The following is a 15,549-nucleotide window of genomic DNA, read 5'->3' on the forward strand; positions in this document are numbered from 1 at the left end:
ATTTTGAAATAAATTTCCTAAATTTTTGAGCACTTTCTTTTTTTTTATTCCCGGTTACTTGTGATATTTCATTGGCAAGATAGAGAAGACCCCTAATTGTAGCTGCATCATTAAAAATCTCTACAAAATCTTTGGAGCCAATATTTATGCCACTCCAACATAACTTTTTCCTTCCCCATCTCACTGAAGGAGACACATCCGGGTTGTATCAAGGCAGAAAGCATGCAAGTTAAAAATCTATTCTTGATTCCTGGAAGTATGTTTTCCCTGCAGAGTAGCAAGTCAGATTTGAGTTGCTGTGCATTTACTATTGCCATGCCCCTCGGTATGTTATAGGAGGATTTTGATATTCATGCTGCAGGAAGGCAATCCATTCTGTAATTGGGCTTTCTGCGTTGGTTGTTTGGCTGGTTTTTTTGTTTGTTTTTTGAAGAACTGCAACAAAACTCCTAAGTCTTCAAGGAAAGACACTTTGAATCACAAAATTATTTAGGTTGGAAGGTCATCTTGTGCAACTCCCTTCTCAAAGGAGGGCCAATTAAATGGTATTGTTCAGGTGCTTTTTTGGTCAAATTTTGAATATCTCTAAGAATGGAGTTTTTACCTCATCTCTGGGCACCAGTTCTAGAGCGTGGCCATTCCCATCATTTAAATAAATAAATAAATTTAAAATCCTTACATCTGGTCAAAGTTTACTGTGTTCCAGCTTGTGTTTGTTGCCTCTTGTCCTTCTGCCGTGGACCTCTGAGAGGAGCCTGGCTCTGCCTTCCCTAGTTAGGTAGGTATGGGCAGCAGTAGGATCTCCGCAAGCCTTCTGCTGTTAACACTGAACTGGCCCTGCACCCTCAGCCTCTCCTCAGAGGTCCTGTGCTCCAGTCCATAACTAGCTTGGTGGCCTTTGCTGGACTGGCTCCAGTATGTCCATGTCTCACTTGTACTGGGGAGCCCAGAACTGGACCCAGCCCTCCAGGCGTGCTCTCACCAGTGCTGAGCAGAGACGAAGGATCACCTTCCTCGACCTGCTGGTGACACTCCTCCTCACGCAGCCTGGAATGTTGCTGGCCACCAGGGCCCCCAGGTGCTTTGCTGCAGAGCTGCTCCCTTGCCAGTCAGTGCTCTGTCACAGAGAGAGCTCCATTCTCATTGAAAGGTGAGCAAACCGCTGATGGTCCCGTGTGAGAGCAGAGCCAGAGACCCCCCACATTCAACTGTCTTGGGACCAATCAATGTAAATTTGAACTGAAAGGCAATCTCCCCTTTTGCACAACCCCGTGAGATGGAGCAAAACATCCAAACATATGTCTTCAGCGACAGTGGAGCTGACACCCGACATGAACTGTCACTGAACTATCATTAATACATAGCTGATCTAGGAATTAATTTTTAAGGGTGCCTGCCAGATACTAGAGCCTACTCTTCAATGAATAGGGTTTTCTGTGCTGTCTTTTTATAAAATATCTCTTACATATTTGCGCTTTAATACCTGAAGTAAAAAGCAGGGACGAAGACTGTTTTAAAAAAGGAAATATTTGAAACAGTCTGTATTATTTTTCATCATATTAATTTTAGTTTAACTGTTAAAAAGAGAATAAAGCTTTTACAAGACTGCACTGAAAAATACAATACCAAACAGCATTTGTTACATCATTAAATAACATGGTTTATTTGTTAACCACTATATCTTCCAAAAAACATCAGATGAAAATATTTGTATCTAAGAGGAAAGAGAATTAAATCACAGGAAACAAAAGCTGATGGAAAGAGTTTTAGGAAGAAATAGTGTGATATCTGGAAAATTACTTGTTACCACCTAATAGCACCATCAGTTCAAAACTGTAACAGTGCACACTGAATCTGCATAACAATTTTTGTACATGTTATATATATTATACAGGCTGGTATATATGTTGTACGAACTGGTGTTAAGTATAAGATTAGCAAAATAATGGATCTTTTTATTGAGGTGATTTTGCCATTTTAAATTTTGTGTTCTTGTGTTATGTATAAGAACACATATATTCTTATATATGCGGGTAGTCCTCTCTGCTTTAGCAGCATTGCATGCGGCGCAGTAACATGTAAAAGAGTGACAGGCTATTTATCTATGGATTAGTACCTTAACTGGTTTAAATTGCTACAGTTTCTTTTGCAGTACATGAGCTACTTTCCTTCATACTAGCTAAAAAATCTAGCATGGCATCATAATATCATTCCTCAGGGTGCGCTTCTGAAAACTTAATAAAAAACATACATTTACTCGAAGTTATGCACTGAATCTTTTTAAATGGCTTTGAATTGTTCATAGGAGGCTGCAGTTTACTAAAGTGGTGGGCATTGTTGTGTCTTAGCAATAGCTCACAAGAGGAAAGGACATGCACTTGGCATGTTTGCTAACATCAGCTTGTTTGATATTGTAGTTTGTTTATTAATGCAGGTGACAAAGTTTCTTTTTAGTCTTGTTCCATGAGACTTGTATTGTCAGAATAGAAGCTTGTTAATAGCTTCTTTTTCATTTCTGAATCAAGGAGATTTGAACCCCTATCACCCACACTGGATATGTGGGAATGCTAACATTTTCCATTCAGATTCGCAAATGCTGCCTAAACGCCCTAATAAGTCAAGTTTGGAAAAGTGTAATATTTTCTTCTGAAAATGTTGAAACACATTTTTTGCAGTGGTGTTCACATTCTTTCTTTTCATTTTGAAATCTAAAATTAGCTAAAACTGGAATTCCTGAGTAGTCTCATTATTTGAAATTATTTCTCAGACACAGTGTAGAAAAAAAAAGAACTATCAGCTCTAGAACAGGAGAAACTGCATGTTGTTTCTTAGAAATAATTCAAATAATTCTCAAATGCAGGAAGCAGCCAATATACAAAACACCTGTAATTCACTCTGTGTTCAAGCTAAGTTAGAACTTGTTATTTCTGTGCGTAGATGACAGCAGTGCATAATGAAATTAGTTTTAATAAAACTAATCTGTGGTCCATGCTGAGTGACATAATATCACACCACAAAAAGAGAGAGCAATTTCACCTACTGTTAAATTAATTACTGCATGTAAAGTGAAAAGAGTTTGATTTATCAAATCTGAATATAGCCTTAGGTATTCTAATAACCATCATCAACTGCAAGGACATGAATGAACTCTTTATGAACTAAAGTTTATCAGAGTCATATAACATGGTCCTGTGACAAATGCCTTTTTCATTTAAAAATATAAATAGAACCTTTCAGACAGGAACTAAAGGTGGTTTTCAAAGTCTGTGGGGTAAGTATAGCTCAGGCAAACGGAGCTCTTGCCACACATGAGCTGAACTGAAACCTGTGACACAGTTTTTCCTGTGTCATCTGGTGGAGTTGCAGCTGTGCAATCCCTTGAAACTGGTAAAAGTCACATTTAGGTGTAAAACGCATCAAACTAATGGTCAGAAACATCCTTGCTATAAATATTCACAGTGTTGCAATAGAGACTGCTACGTGCAGGCTTTGTGCACATCATGCTGAGTGTGTATTGGTGTGGCTTCACTGATGTGACTTTTGTTTTGCTGTCCCAAATTTGCAAGCTACATGAATGCTGTACAGCTTCAGATCTGAATCTAATTCTGTGGATGATGACATCTATCACCCTGGTCAATAGTGGTCTAAGTTATAGTGAAAGAGCCTGAAATAGTCGATGCAGGGACAGTTATTCCACACAGTATCTTGAACAGGCCATAAGGGCTGTGTGGAGCTGGCCCACACTTCCACTTCTGCCTCTGCTTCCTCACCATCAGTCTGTGGCTGGCTTCCTGCTCAACATCTTATCTAGGTTCTCTAAGCAGCTTTTCAGGGTCCTTCAGGAATACTTAGCACTCTCTTTCAGCTGGGTCTTTGCTATTGACTGCAGAGGATTTCAAACCATTTAAATCTGGCTATTTTATTTCATAGTGAGAATGCAAGTGGGTTGTGAGGACTAGCTATGCATTTTCAATTGATGCCTTAGCTCATTGCCACCTCCCCACAGAAGTAAATGCTTCTGAAAATATTCACCTGGGCTAGATTTGAATCAAACTAAGATGACTCCACATGCTTTTTAGTAATTTGTTGACTCATCCAGGCTTCTTTTTCCACAACTTTGTTCCTGTGGTATGAGAACTCTGTTCAAGTCTACTTACTGTTTCCTGCACATGATGCAGGTGGTAGATTTTCCTAGATTTGACAGCAGAGGCTGATTCAAACAAAAAAAAAATTCTTCATTGTAGACATGAGCTCCACCCTAGGGTCATGAATGAATTGGGTTGTTTAAAGCAAAAAAAGATAGACAAGATAATTATTTACATTTAAAACAGAACAAAAAGTCATAGCAAACAGAAAACAAAGGTTTGTCATCGTACACATGCATTTTGGTTTACTGCGCCTAATACTATGTAATAAGCAACACTAAGGGACACTGACCAAACCACATCAGCTGGAATTTCTTTCTGCATACACTCTATAAACCCGCTGATGTTTAAGTTCTACACCATACACTTCCTTACTAAATGTTGGACCATGAAAAAATTTCGCCTTGGACAGAGATGATCAAGCAAAGGTGGTTTGGCAACTCAGTAAACCCTTTATTCTAGAAAAGGGAAGCATTTTAAGGATATTCATTTCATCCTGTTATTTTACTCAAGGCCTAGACTTTTCTGTTTGCAGCCTACAAAAATGTGTTCCCAGTTCACTGGAAGCTCTGAATAGTCTTTTGGATATTATCCAAATATAAGATGTCCTTGTGCTTAGAAGGGTTTTATTTAGAATTAAGAGGTTATTTATATTTGTGTCTGCAAATTCTAAGCACTATTGATCTGTGTATTTGCCTGGGTAAACCAAGACAAGAGACATACCTCCTTTATCATTTAAAAAGAAGAGGAAAAAAAATCAGACCCAAGAGGCTAAAGAACTTAAACTTCTTTAAAAACATTATGTCTTACTCATAAAAAACTAGTATTGATATATCACAGAAGCAGTGAAATCATGTGTTTTCAGCTCAGAATGAATAACCAGGGTTTAGGAACCATTCAGAACATTCACTTCACCTTGGAAAGAGATCCAGAACCACACTGAGTTTAGGACAATCATAAAATTCTTTACTAGTTTTGTTTCGTGGAACACAGCTTTGGTATGGGTAAAGAGACCATGTGTCACCACCCTGCTTCCAGCTCTGGATCCCTGCCCTAAATCAGGCCGCTCAGTTCCACTCTGAAGCAGAAACTTTACTCCCTAAGAGATCTGTTGGGATCACCATCTTCTGGTATCCCAGTAAAATATTTAAATTGCATCTTTGTGCCTCCAGATTTACTCCAAACCTTAGAATAGCTTTGTCTTTTGAAATGAAAGAAGCTAGTTTTTGTTGGTTTTAATAAGATCTGGTAATAATCTCATGCCCATCAGTAGGGACAGAGCAACATAGATCACCTGAGACTGGAAAACTTCTCACTGTACACCCACATTAACAAAGTTTGGAGGCAAGCTGTTTTCCTCAGAGAACGGCAATTTGTCAAAACATAAATTTTTTGAAACAAGATATTACATTTAACTCAGTTTCCTTCAACAAATTTTCTCAATTCCAGAGTGGTATCCTTGATTACTCCACAGTGAGAAATAAATAAGAACCCACAAAGTTAGCTACTACTCTGGGATGTGAGCACCTCTGGTCAGCTGCCTATTTCAGTGTATTTTATCATTGCACAAGTTTAAATCCTCCAGAAAGTAATTTTCCAAGAAATTACAAAAATTCTAGTGCTCAGGATCTTCGCTAAATATGTACAAGAGCCAAATTAAAATTTCTGTCTGATAGCACAGGGACTGCAACTTCTCAGTCCTCATGATAAGTGACATTGGGCTACTGGGATGGGCTTAATTCTCTCATTCTGCACAAAAAAAAATGCAAATAATCTTAGCCCAGAACATTCTTAGTCTAAAAATATTCTGTTTAAATATGAAAAATATTCATGGGATAGTAATAGTCATTTTAACCTTGCAATACAAACTGAAAGTTTCTACTTTCTTTTTATGGTATTTTTAATTGAAGAACTATACAGATAGAAACTTCTTGAACAAAGATGTTAATGAAAAATATTGATGTTGCTGAACTGATGAAATTAATATTCTGGAGTTTAGGAGGTATATTTTTTTAATGAGTTGAAACAGAGCAGAAAAAAATGTTAGGTTTGTCAATGTACGTATTCCAATACTAGAAAAATATTAAGATCTTAATTAAGATAATATTGATTGCAGCTCTGGCAATTTCATAAGATTATTGATAGGAATCATATCACAGAATAGTAAGTGACAATGTTAATCCCTGTATAGTAGTACCTATGTTTTTTGAGGACTATTTTATATTATTTTATTAATATAACACTCTAGTTTCATTTTAGAAAAGAAAATCAGGACACCTGAATCATCTCTCTCTTTCCTGCTGGTATCTTTAGAAGTAATTCTTTGAAATCTTTGGAAGTACATTGGAAATCACTTAAGATAGTTTTGGAACATTTTTAACAGAATACTGAGAAAAGCTAACACTGAGGCAACTTTTGCCCGTTTTCATGGATGAACTTCGGAACTAAATCTGTTGGGTAGATTCAGACTGGTTAAATCTTACCTGATTAATGACACATATGTAAATCAAACTCCACATCCAATCTGGAATTATACTGGTACAAAATTGTTTTGTAAGAGGAAATTAAAGACCAGGATTCTATGTTACTGAAAAAAAAAATATTCAAATGAAAGAGAACGAGTCACATACATACAAAAAAGTGGAGAGGTTAAAAATCAGTTCAGATGCAACAGGATAAAAAAGATCAGGAATCTTAAATATCCATGACCCCTACACAATTATACAACAATTATTTCCCATATATCAGTTGTGGAAAAGAAAGGAAAGGAAAGGAAAGGAAAGGAAAGGAAAGGAAAGGAAAGGAAAGGAAAGGAAAGGAAAGGAAAGGAAAGGAAAGGAAAGGAAAGGAAAGGAAAGGAAAGGAAAGGAAAGGAAAGGAAAGGAAAGGAAAGGAAAGGAAAGGAAAGGAAAGGAAAGGAAAGGAAAGGAAAGGAAAGGAAAGGAAAGGAAAGGAAAGGAAAGGAAAGGAAAGGAAAGGAAAGGAAAGGAAAGGAAAGGAAAGGAAAGAAAAGGAAAGAAAAGAAAAGAAAAGAAAAGAAAAGAAAAGAAAAGAAAAGAAAAGAAAAGAAAAGAAAAGAAAAGAAAAGAAAAGAAAAGAAAAGAAAAGAAAAGAAAAGAAAAGAAAAGAAAAGAAAAGAAAAGAAAAGAAAAGAAAAGAAAAGAAAAGACAGCTGCCAAGCTCTATTTTGACCCTTCAGTGAGGGCAGTTTTTTACTTTAGACAGGAAAAGGTCTGCTTGCATGAGAAAATGGTACTGCCTGATGGGAGCTAGTTTTAGTGGAAAAGTGAGATAACAGAAGAAAAAAAATGCCTGTAGAGGCCTCTGTGCATCCAAGGCATCCGGAACTACAAATGCTTTCAGGCCCTGATCTTTTATCACTGAAACTTTGTGTGATTGTTCAGCCTTCAAGCAGCCTGTTCTTGCTAGTTTGATTTTGAAAAATGAAACAAGTGGTTACATGGTGGTATTTGACGAAACTTGTACAGAAGCTTGGCAGGTTTGCACAGATTTCAGCAATTCCTAATTAGAAAAATAGAAGAAACTTATTTCCCATGAAACAGCAAGCCACAACCATTGAAGTCAGTACAATTTAATTTCCCTAAGTCTGTGAGATCTGGACTTCCAAAGAGAATCGCCCTAAATCACTGCTGCCTCTTTTTCCTCTTGGCACTGTGTTTGGGATCAGCTTCTCTAAGCTGCACCTAACAAAAATCATTGAAACAGTAATATATTGTAATTACCACATAGAGATAGTGTACTTACTAATACGTACTAGTAGTAATACAATACACACAGAGCTATCTTCATTTTCAGCACTGCTGTCCTCCTGCTGCTTCTTAATTCAAAGAAGGTTGTATTCATTTCTGGCAGCTCTCACAAAGCTTTCTGCTGCCATGTTCTGTCATCAGCTGTACTCAGCCAGAAAATGTTATGTACTATGCAGTCAACCCCAGCAAAAGTTGTTATCTACCATATTAAACACAGGCACAAAACCATCAGAGCTCAACATTTTTTACAAACTAAGCTGAAATAAAATTACAGCCTTAATTTGAAGATGCCTCAGTTTCTAATCTTTTAGATCTGAGTCTCTGAGACCTCCGAACTCTAGCCTTTGTGTAATCCAGCAGTACTTCTCCTGACCACTACAAATACCGGCACATCTTAAGATGTCAGCAAAGATATCCTACTAAATATTTTCCTCTGTTTTTTCCTCCTTGATGAATAGCAAAATCTACTTTAATGCACCAATTTTCATTAACAGACTTTACAAATACCAGCAGGATTTACAAAAGCAGCACAGTGATCATCAATAAAGCTCATACAGATGTATTTCTGTGCCCATGAAGGAAGCAGCTGTTTGTTGAATTTAGGATAATGAAATCTTCCTTGACATACAGACTGTGAACACCACCATATCGGCATGCCCAATGTGTATCAACAGTTCTTGTTAGGTTTCATAGCTTCAAGGCTTATCAGACCATTTCTCTGCTTTTCCCTGAACAATGTTTGAGCCACAGATGTTGGAAAGAAAACAGACGGCAAATACACTGGAGAGTACAACAAATCCCCAGCTTCCAGTGTAGACTTTGTCTATGTCCACTAAAACTGTATTCAAACAGTGAACAAAGTAAATAGCACACAGAGTTTGTCCAAAAATAGCTCTAAATGTTTTCAGTATAAGCAATGTTAATGATAGATATATCATCCCCTCCTTGGCTTACACAATTCTACAAGGAGATTAAAGTCCTTAACAGTGTTCTCACTAAGAAGTAAAACTTTTTCGTAAGCTGGGTGACCTTCACTACTAAGCAACAGGAACTGCTCTGCTGATGTGGTTGCATACAGGGGGACATGGTTTGAAGGTTATAGGCAAGTTCAAAGCCCATAACAATTTATACCTGAGAAGATTTAACTGTGCAGCAGCTGACTTTGTAGTGAATAGGCTCCTTCTGTATCTATTCTTATCCCACATATTTTGGGGATAGGAATTTACAGGATCTAATTTACATGTTGGCTTGTCAAAATCTGATTTCATTATCATTCGTATTCCAGCCAAGTTTGACCTGAGCCATGGATGATGTCTAATCTTACCAGAACCAGATTTCATGTCTGCTTACTGGTTTGCTTTCTGAAGTTGACCTTGTTTGTTAACTGGTTCAATATGTAATAGCTATGCTCCTTGAAAGCTTTCTCAACCACATTATTCAGAGTTCTTTAAGATTTGAAGTTGGGGCTTTCAGTAGGATTTATTTGGTTTTACTGTTATAAAGAATTAAGGAATATAACAATTCTGTGACTGGTATCAGGTCTAATTTATGAGCAGAGGAAACAACACAGCATTTTACTGATTACTCAGAGATAGAAATAAAATATAGATCTCATAAAGATCTGTAATTTTTTACTGGTAAGCACTAAAAGACTATTCCTGAACAAAACAAGATTATTTAGTCCTAATCACAGCATTCAACTTAACAGCCAAAAGATTATTTTAGGGCAGGGGAATTTTCTAAATATAACAAATTATTTCAGAAAATCATCTGGGGATAAATCCAGGGATGGAAGAAAGCTGGACTTTGTGAAGTTTTATTTACACATGTAATTATAAATATTGTAATGTGTGATTATATTTCCTGTGTAACTTGGAAATTTACTTGTGCTTTTAACCTGTAAAGTTTTGGATTACTGCACCCTTTGTAAGCAAGCATAACTGCCTCTAGAGCAATGATGTTCTAACCACGGAGCCCAGTTTTGATTTTTATGTTCAGCTCCTCCTGATCCATTTTAACTTCATCTGGCAGATGCATAACAAATACTCAGTTCTTGCAAGCCAGTTTATCCCTTTCTTTTTCAAGGAATACATTTTTCATCCCTTGTCTGCACTTTGTAAAGTATTTTTAGTCCATCACGATTCTTCTGAAGGTATTGCAAATGATAAAATAGAGCCAGACAATGAGTCCTGTTCATTCATGCTGCGTCTCTGATAAGAGACTAGAGGTTAAGCATTTTCCATGGTAACTAGAATGGCTTAAAGGTCTTCTGACAATAACACGATGGATTCCAATTTTAGTCATTCAGGAATAAATCTATTACTTTAAGCAAGGTTACTCCAAACATACCCGTTCTTCAACTTCTTACACCAGGTGAGAAGGCCAGCGTGCTACTGAGGGGCCGTAAACCGCCCTGACTCCAGAAAGAAAATGGTCTTCTGGCTTGGATGTAAGGTAAAAATGCCCATTTCCAAGAAGCATCTGGCAGACACTTTCCAGTGTCTGCAGCTTTGGTAGAGAGGGGTCCAGAGAAAGGAGAGTTTTGCTGAGGGTGAAGACTTATAGCCATAGGTAAAGATATCTATTTTGGGGAAATCTGCGTAGTTTATACAAATGTTCACTGTTGCTTTGATCACCTTCAAATGCTTGAAGTTAGTTGCATGACTAAATTAATGTGAATTCATGTCATATGTTTTCTCATACAGCTTGTTATTTGCTGGATTAGGCTGCTGTGAGAATATAGGGTAATTACTCATTGCAAAAATATTTATGGTCCTTCCTGCCATCTGATAGCTGGGTGTGCTTATGCAGGGTAGTAGTTGATTATTTTTTTTTTTAAATGTACAAAATTTCTGCACTTTTAGACAAGAACTGCAACTTAAAGAAAAAACATTCAGCTACACTACAGTGTCAGGTGTAATCACGGATTGATTGACGTGTCAGTCATGACATTATCCAAAACCTCCCTGGATGGAGTTACCTTTGCATGAGTGAGTGCAAAAAGATAATAAATAGTGGGGAAAATAAGTGGGACTGAAAAAATTAATATTTTTGAGGGGAGGGAATTGTGGACACAACATATCTGCTACAGAATGGCATTCTATTCCTTTTGGCATGGTAAACCTAATTAAATAGTTACATTTTAAAATCTTCATGAGAATCTTAATTATTAATGTCATCAACAGGTTGAAAAAAATGTAGGTTAGGTGTGGGGAGAGTTTGGCTCTGCAAAGACATTACTTAAAAGCAATTTTTTTTGCATGACTGAGCATATGTGCACACAGACTAGATAGTCACACTTTACAATGAGGTTAGACTTATAAATTATTTATAAAGGGTTGGTAAACACTGTAGGCTATTACAGAATCCACAAAGTCCATAGTTTTTTTATAACTATGTATAACACCCTCAAGTAATGTGCAACCAAGTATAATTTATGAAAGTCATATCCGTACTATTGTTTATGATGTATATTAATCATTTATTAATCCTTTATGAACTATTTATAAATGCAATCTTAATGGAAAGCATGGCTGACTAGTTACTCCATTACTAGCTGCATGGGAGTTAAAGGTTGCAGGCCTCTGCCCCTCCTTTTTAACAAGCTAAGCAGTCTTTAGACAAGGCAACACTCAGTAGCTGTTTCCTTACAGACCCCTAGGAAGTTAGACATCTAAGAGAGGCATTACGAAGAGGTTTTGCTTGTAAGCAAATGTACAGAATCCTTTTTTTACATCTTCTCGAATATTTCAGTCGAGCTACCACAGGTCTGCTCCACAGGGTCCATGAGACAAAACTCCTTGTAGATGACCTACACATATTAAAGTCTCTGAAGTCTTGGTTCCTGAGGACTCTTGTATAGTTTGGTACATCAGACCACCAAAATATGGGCCATATTTCTAGGACCTGAGCAGAGGAGGGTTGCTGTGTAAATGTGGATGTCCATCAGTCCTTATGGTTTCCACAGGAAAATGGGCAATGTAACAGAAACAACTGCTATAGTCTAGGCTACCATAATGTCTAGGAACAGATCCTGGCTTGCAGGACTATTCTGCTGCTCCAAAGCAGTTCTGTCTGCCAAGGTACATCTACTTGTGCTTGCTGCTGGCAAGCTCCACTAACTTTCATGTGACAGTGCAGTTTTATCACTGCTCTTTGCTTCTTTATGCATCCTGTGAAATCTCTTGCTGAGGCATTTGATACTGGAACACCATCCCAGCGTATTAATTCTTCACTTGTTCTTTTGCAGGAAACAGATCTCATTCTGACCTTTAATATCTCAATGCATCGTTCTTGGTGGATGGAGAATGGGCCAGGCTGCACCGTGACCTCAGTAACCCCAGCCCCAGACTGGGCACCAGAGGATCATCGTTATATCACTGTCTCGGGGTGTTTTCTTGAATATCAGTACATAGAAGTGGCTCACAGTTCTCTTCAGATCTTCCTCGCAGTAAGTGTTTACAGATAGCTTCACTTCCACCAAATTTTCTAGATTTCTTCTTGCAGAATGTCATTACCAGAATAGCGGAGTATTGTTGCATTCATTCACAAACCCAGGCTCTAACTGTTAGTTTTGTTATGAAACTCTGTTGTCTTGCAGCTAGTTCGAAACACCTGTACACAAAAAGCTCCAACGTACATCTTTATTGCTGTGAGAACTGCCGACATGACACGCTCTGTTTTCCTGACCTCCATTTTGACCATTGACCATGCCACAAAACATTTATAGCAGGTTACAGTCAAATTACACTATAGCATATAAGTTGTGACATAATAAGAAGTTACAGCTATTGCTGTGAAAGCTAAATTGAATGTAAAAGAAAAGCCAAAATGAAGGAGAAATTTTCAACAATAAAAATGGATTCACTGATCAGTTCACAGGACCCAAAACTGATCAATTTGTCTTTAACCATATTAATCAATATACACTGGAGGAGAATGGGAAAGGTTCTTCTGTTGTACTTGTATGAAAATCAGAACCAGAAATCTTAAATCTTTTTAGGAGGATAAGAATCTACTGTTACACTGCAGAAGATTTATAAGGAATGAAACCAGCTTGCTTTGGGGGAAATTGATAGGTTTTTCAACCATATTTACCTGTACTAATCATTTTGCCTTGTGTTATCTCCAGCCTAGGTGAAAAGATGACATAAACACTGAATTAATTACATTGAATGACAATCTGCATTTTTATGTTTGCTCTAGTGATACGTATATGTTTATGCCCAGGTGGAGATATATATGACTGCAAATAAAACTGTTACTATACAAATAAATTTGGACCAGTGCCTGGGTACATGACTCCCTCTATATAAATTTTTTGTTCAAGAGATTCCAATGTTTGGTCCAAATGGGGGACCATGCTGGCAAAACAGAGAGCAAATTTGTTTAGCCAGATCCAGAAGTCAATGTAAGGCAGTTGGATGGTCCATAATGTACAATGTGGCCCTCAGCTAACCAAAAAGTGAGCAGCTTTTCCATCTGTCTATTTCCCAGCCTAGCTGTAAATGGCCAAGCACCAGGTGAGTTCAGGACAATATATCTCTGTGTCAATACATCTCTGCGGGGGCTCTGTGTGTAAAAGGTTGGTGGCTGGTTCACTTGAAAGCCCAGCTACCTCCCCTCAGTGGAGCCATCCCAGGTCTCCTCCCTGCTCCTCAGCTCACCACGTTGTAGCACAGCAAAGGGACCCTGACCAAGCAGATAACAAAGCAGGCACTAGATAGGTCTGGAAGACCAATGCAGCCCTTTCTCCATATAGTTCACACCTGCAATTTTGACAAGCTACAGCTGGTGTAAAAGATACAAAGAGAAAAGTGGAACGAAATCAGCGTGAATAAGTAAATAAGATTAAAATAGTTTTACAAGTTTATTTACAAGCAATTGTTATCACTAAAGCTTAACTCCTAGAATCAGAGAATCATAGAATCATTAAGGTTGGAAAAGACCTTTAAGATCATCGAGTCCAACCGTAAACCTAGCACTGCCAAGTCCACCACTACACCACATCCCTAAGCACCACATCTACACGTCTTTTAAATACCTCCAGGGATGGTGACTCAACCGCTTCCCTGGGCAGCCTGTTCCAATGCTTGATAGCCCTTTTGGTCAAGATATTTTTCCTAATATCCAATCTGAACCCCCCTGGCACAACTTGAGGCCATTTCCTCTCATCCTATCGCTTGTTACCCGGGAGAAGAGACCGACCCCCACCTCGCTACAGCCTCCTTTCAGACAGTTGTAGAGAGCGATGAGGTCTCCCCTCAGCCTCCTTTTCTCCAGGCTAAACAACCCCAGCTCCCTCAGCCGCTCCTCATCAGACTTGTGCTCCAGACCCTTCACCAGCTTCGTTGCCCTTCTCTGGACACGCTCCAGCACCTCAATGTCTCTCTTGTAGTGGGGGGCCCAAAACTGAACACGGTATTTGAGGTGCGGCCTCACCAGTGCCGAGTACAGGGGCACGATCACTTCCCTACTCCTGCTGGCCATGCTATTTTTGATACAAGCCAGGATGCCATTGGCTTTCTTGGCCACCTGGGCACACTGCTGGCTCATATTCAGGTGGCTGTCAGCCAGCACCCCCAGGTCCTTCTCTGCCAGGCAGCTTTCCAGCCACTCTTCCCCAAGCCTGTAGCGTTGCGTGGGGTTGCTGTGACCCAAGTGCAGGACCTTGCACTTGGCCTTGTTGAACCTCATACAATTGACCTCGGCCCATCGATCCAGCCTGTCCAGGTCCCTCTGCAGAGCCTGCCTACCCTCAAGCCCTCCAAAGGAGATATCCAGGCTTATTTTTCTGCCTTATTTTTCTGCCTTATTTTTCTGTATGTAATGAATGATGAACAAGAAACTCAAGGAATATATAGTTCAAGCTCAGTGCTGTTCCTGATGCACAAGGTTTTTTTGTGTGTATGTGCCTAAACAGAGCTGTGTTTCTAGATAAGGTCATTCTTTGCAAGCCAGGGGAATGGTTCAGAATAACAAACCATTGGTAATCTGCTAGCTGTAGCCAACTACAGCTGGTTTTATATTTCCATTCATGTTACTGTGAATGTGATTATCATAGGTAAAGAGCTACAACAGTATGAGTATGGATCAATTTTCCAAATCTGCTGCTTGCAACTTTACTGTTTATATCATTTTCACAATTCCAATTGTGGCATGGGGTTCTTTTTCAAATAGAAAAGCTAGTCTAAACTCACTGTCATATTAAATGGGGTGAGAAACAGAGGAATTACCTGATACTGCTCAGTGACATATAACACAAAGTTAGAAGAGCAGATATTGCTTGGTTTTCAGCAAATTAGCTTTCAACAAACCCAAGCCTTAGATCAGATTTATCTCCAGTTAGTACAAAGAAATTAATCTTTCAATTTTCTTTTATGGGCACTTAAGTGGATCTTGCACTTTAACTGTAAAGCTATGAATGGCAACCTACAAATCGGTTACTTGCTTTCTATTTGTGTTTCTGTATTTTCATAAAAATGATCAAGCTAATGTTGATCTTGGCTTTTTCACGGGTTGGTGGCACTGCGGCATGTTTTTAAGGATATTTTCTACTGCTTACAGATAAAAAGTTACAAAGACATTCAGCTTCATTGAGGACCACTTTTATCAGTCTTTGAAAACATTATACT

The 15,549-nt window shown here is 38.4% G+C and overlaps 1 protein-coding gene across 2 annotated transcripts in view; it reads left to right on the forward strand.

Annotated features, from left to right (window-relative positions):
- The window catches only part of NKAIN2 (sodium/potassium transporting ATPase interacting 2), a 568,958-nt gene that overhangs the window by 471,827 nt on the left and 81,582 nt on the right, over nt 1-15,549 (forward strand). For both annotated transcript variants that reach the window (XM_075498664.1, XM_075498665.1), the window contains one exon: nt 12,165-12,365. In XM_075498664.1, coding sequence (XP_075354779.1) covers nt 12,165-12,365 — 201 coding nt within the window. The remainder of the gene's footprint in view (nt 1-12,164; nt 12,366-15,549) is intronic.

The sequence above is a fragment of the Mycteria americana genome, chromosome 3 (assembly GCF_035582795.1).
Source record: "Mycteria americana isolate JAX WOST 10 ecotype Jacksonville Zoo and Gardens chromosome 3, USCA_MyAme_1.0, whole genome shotgun sequence".
Classification (NCBI taxonomy): domain Eukaryota; kingdom Metazoa; phylum Chordata; class Aves; order Ciconiiformes; family Ciconiidae; genus Mycteria; species Mycteria americana.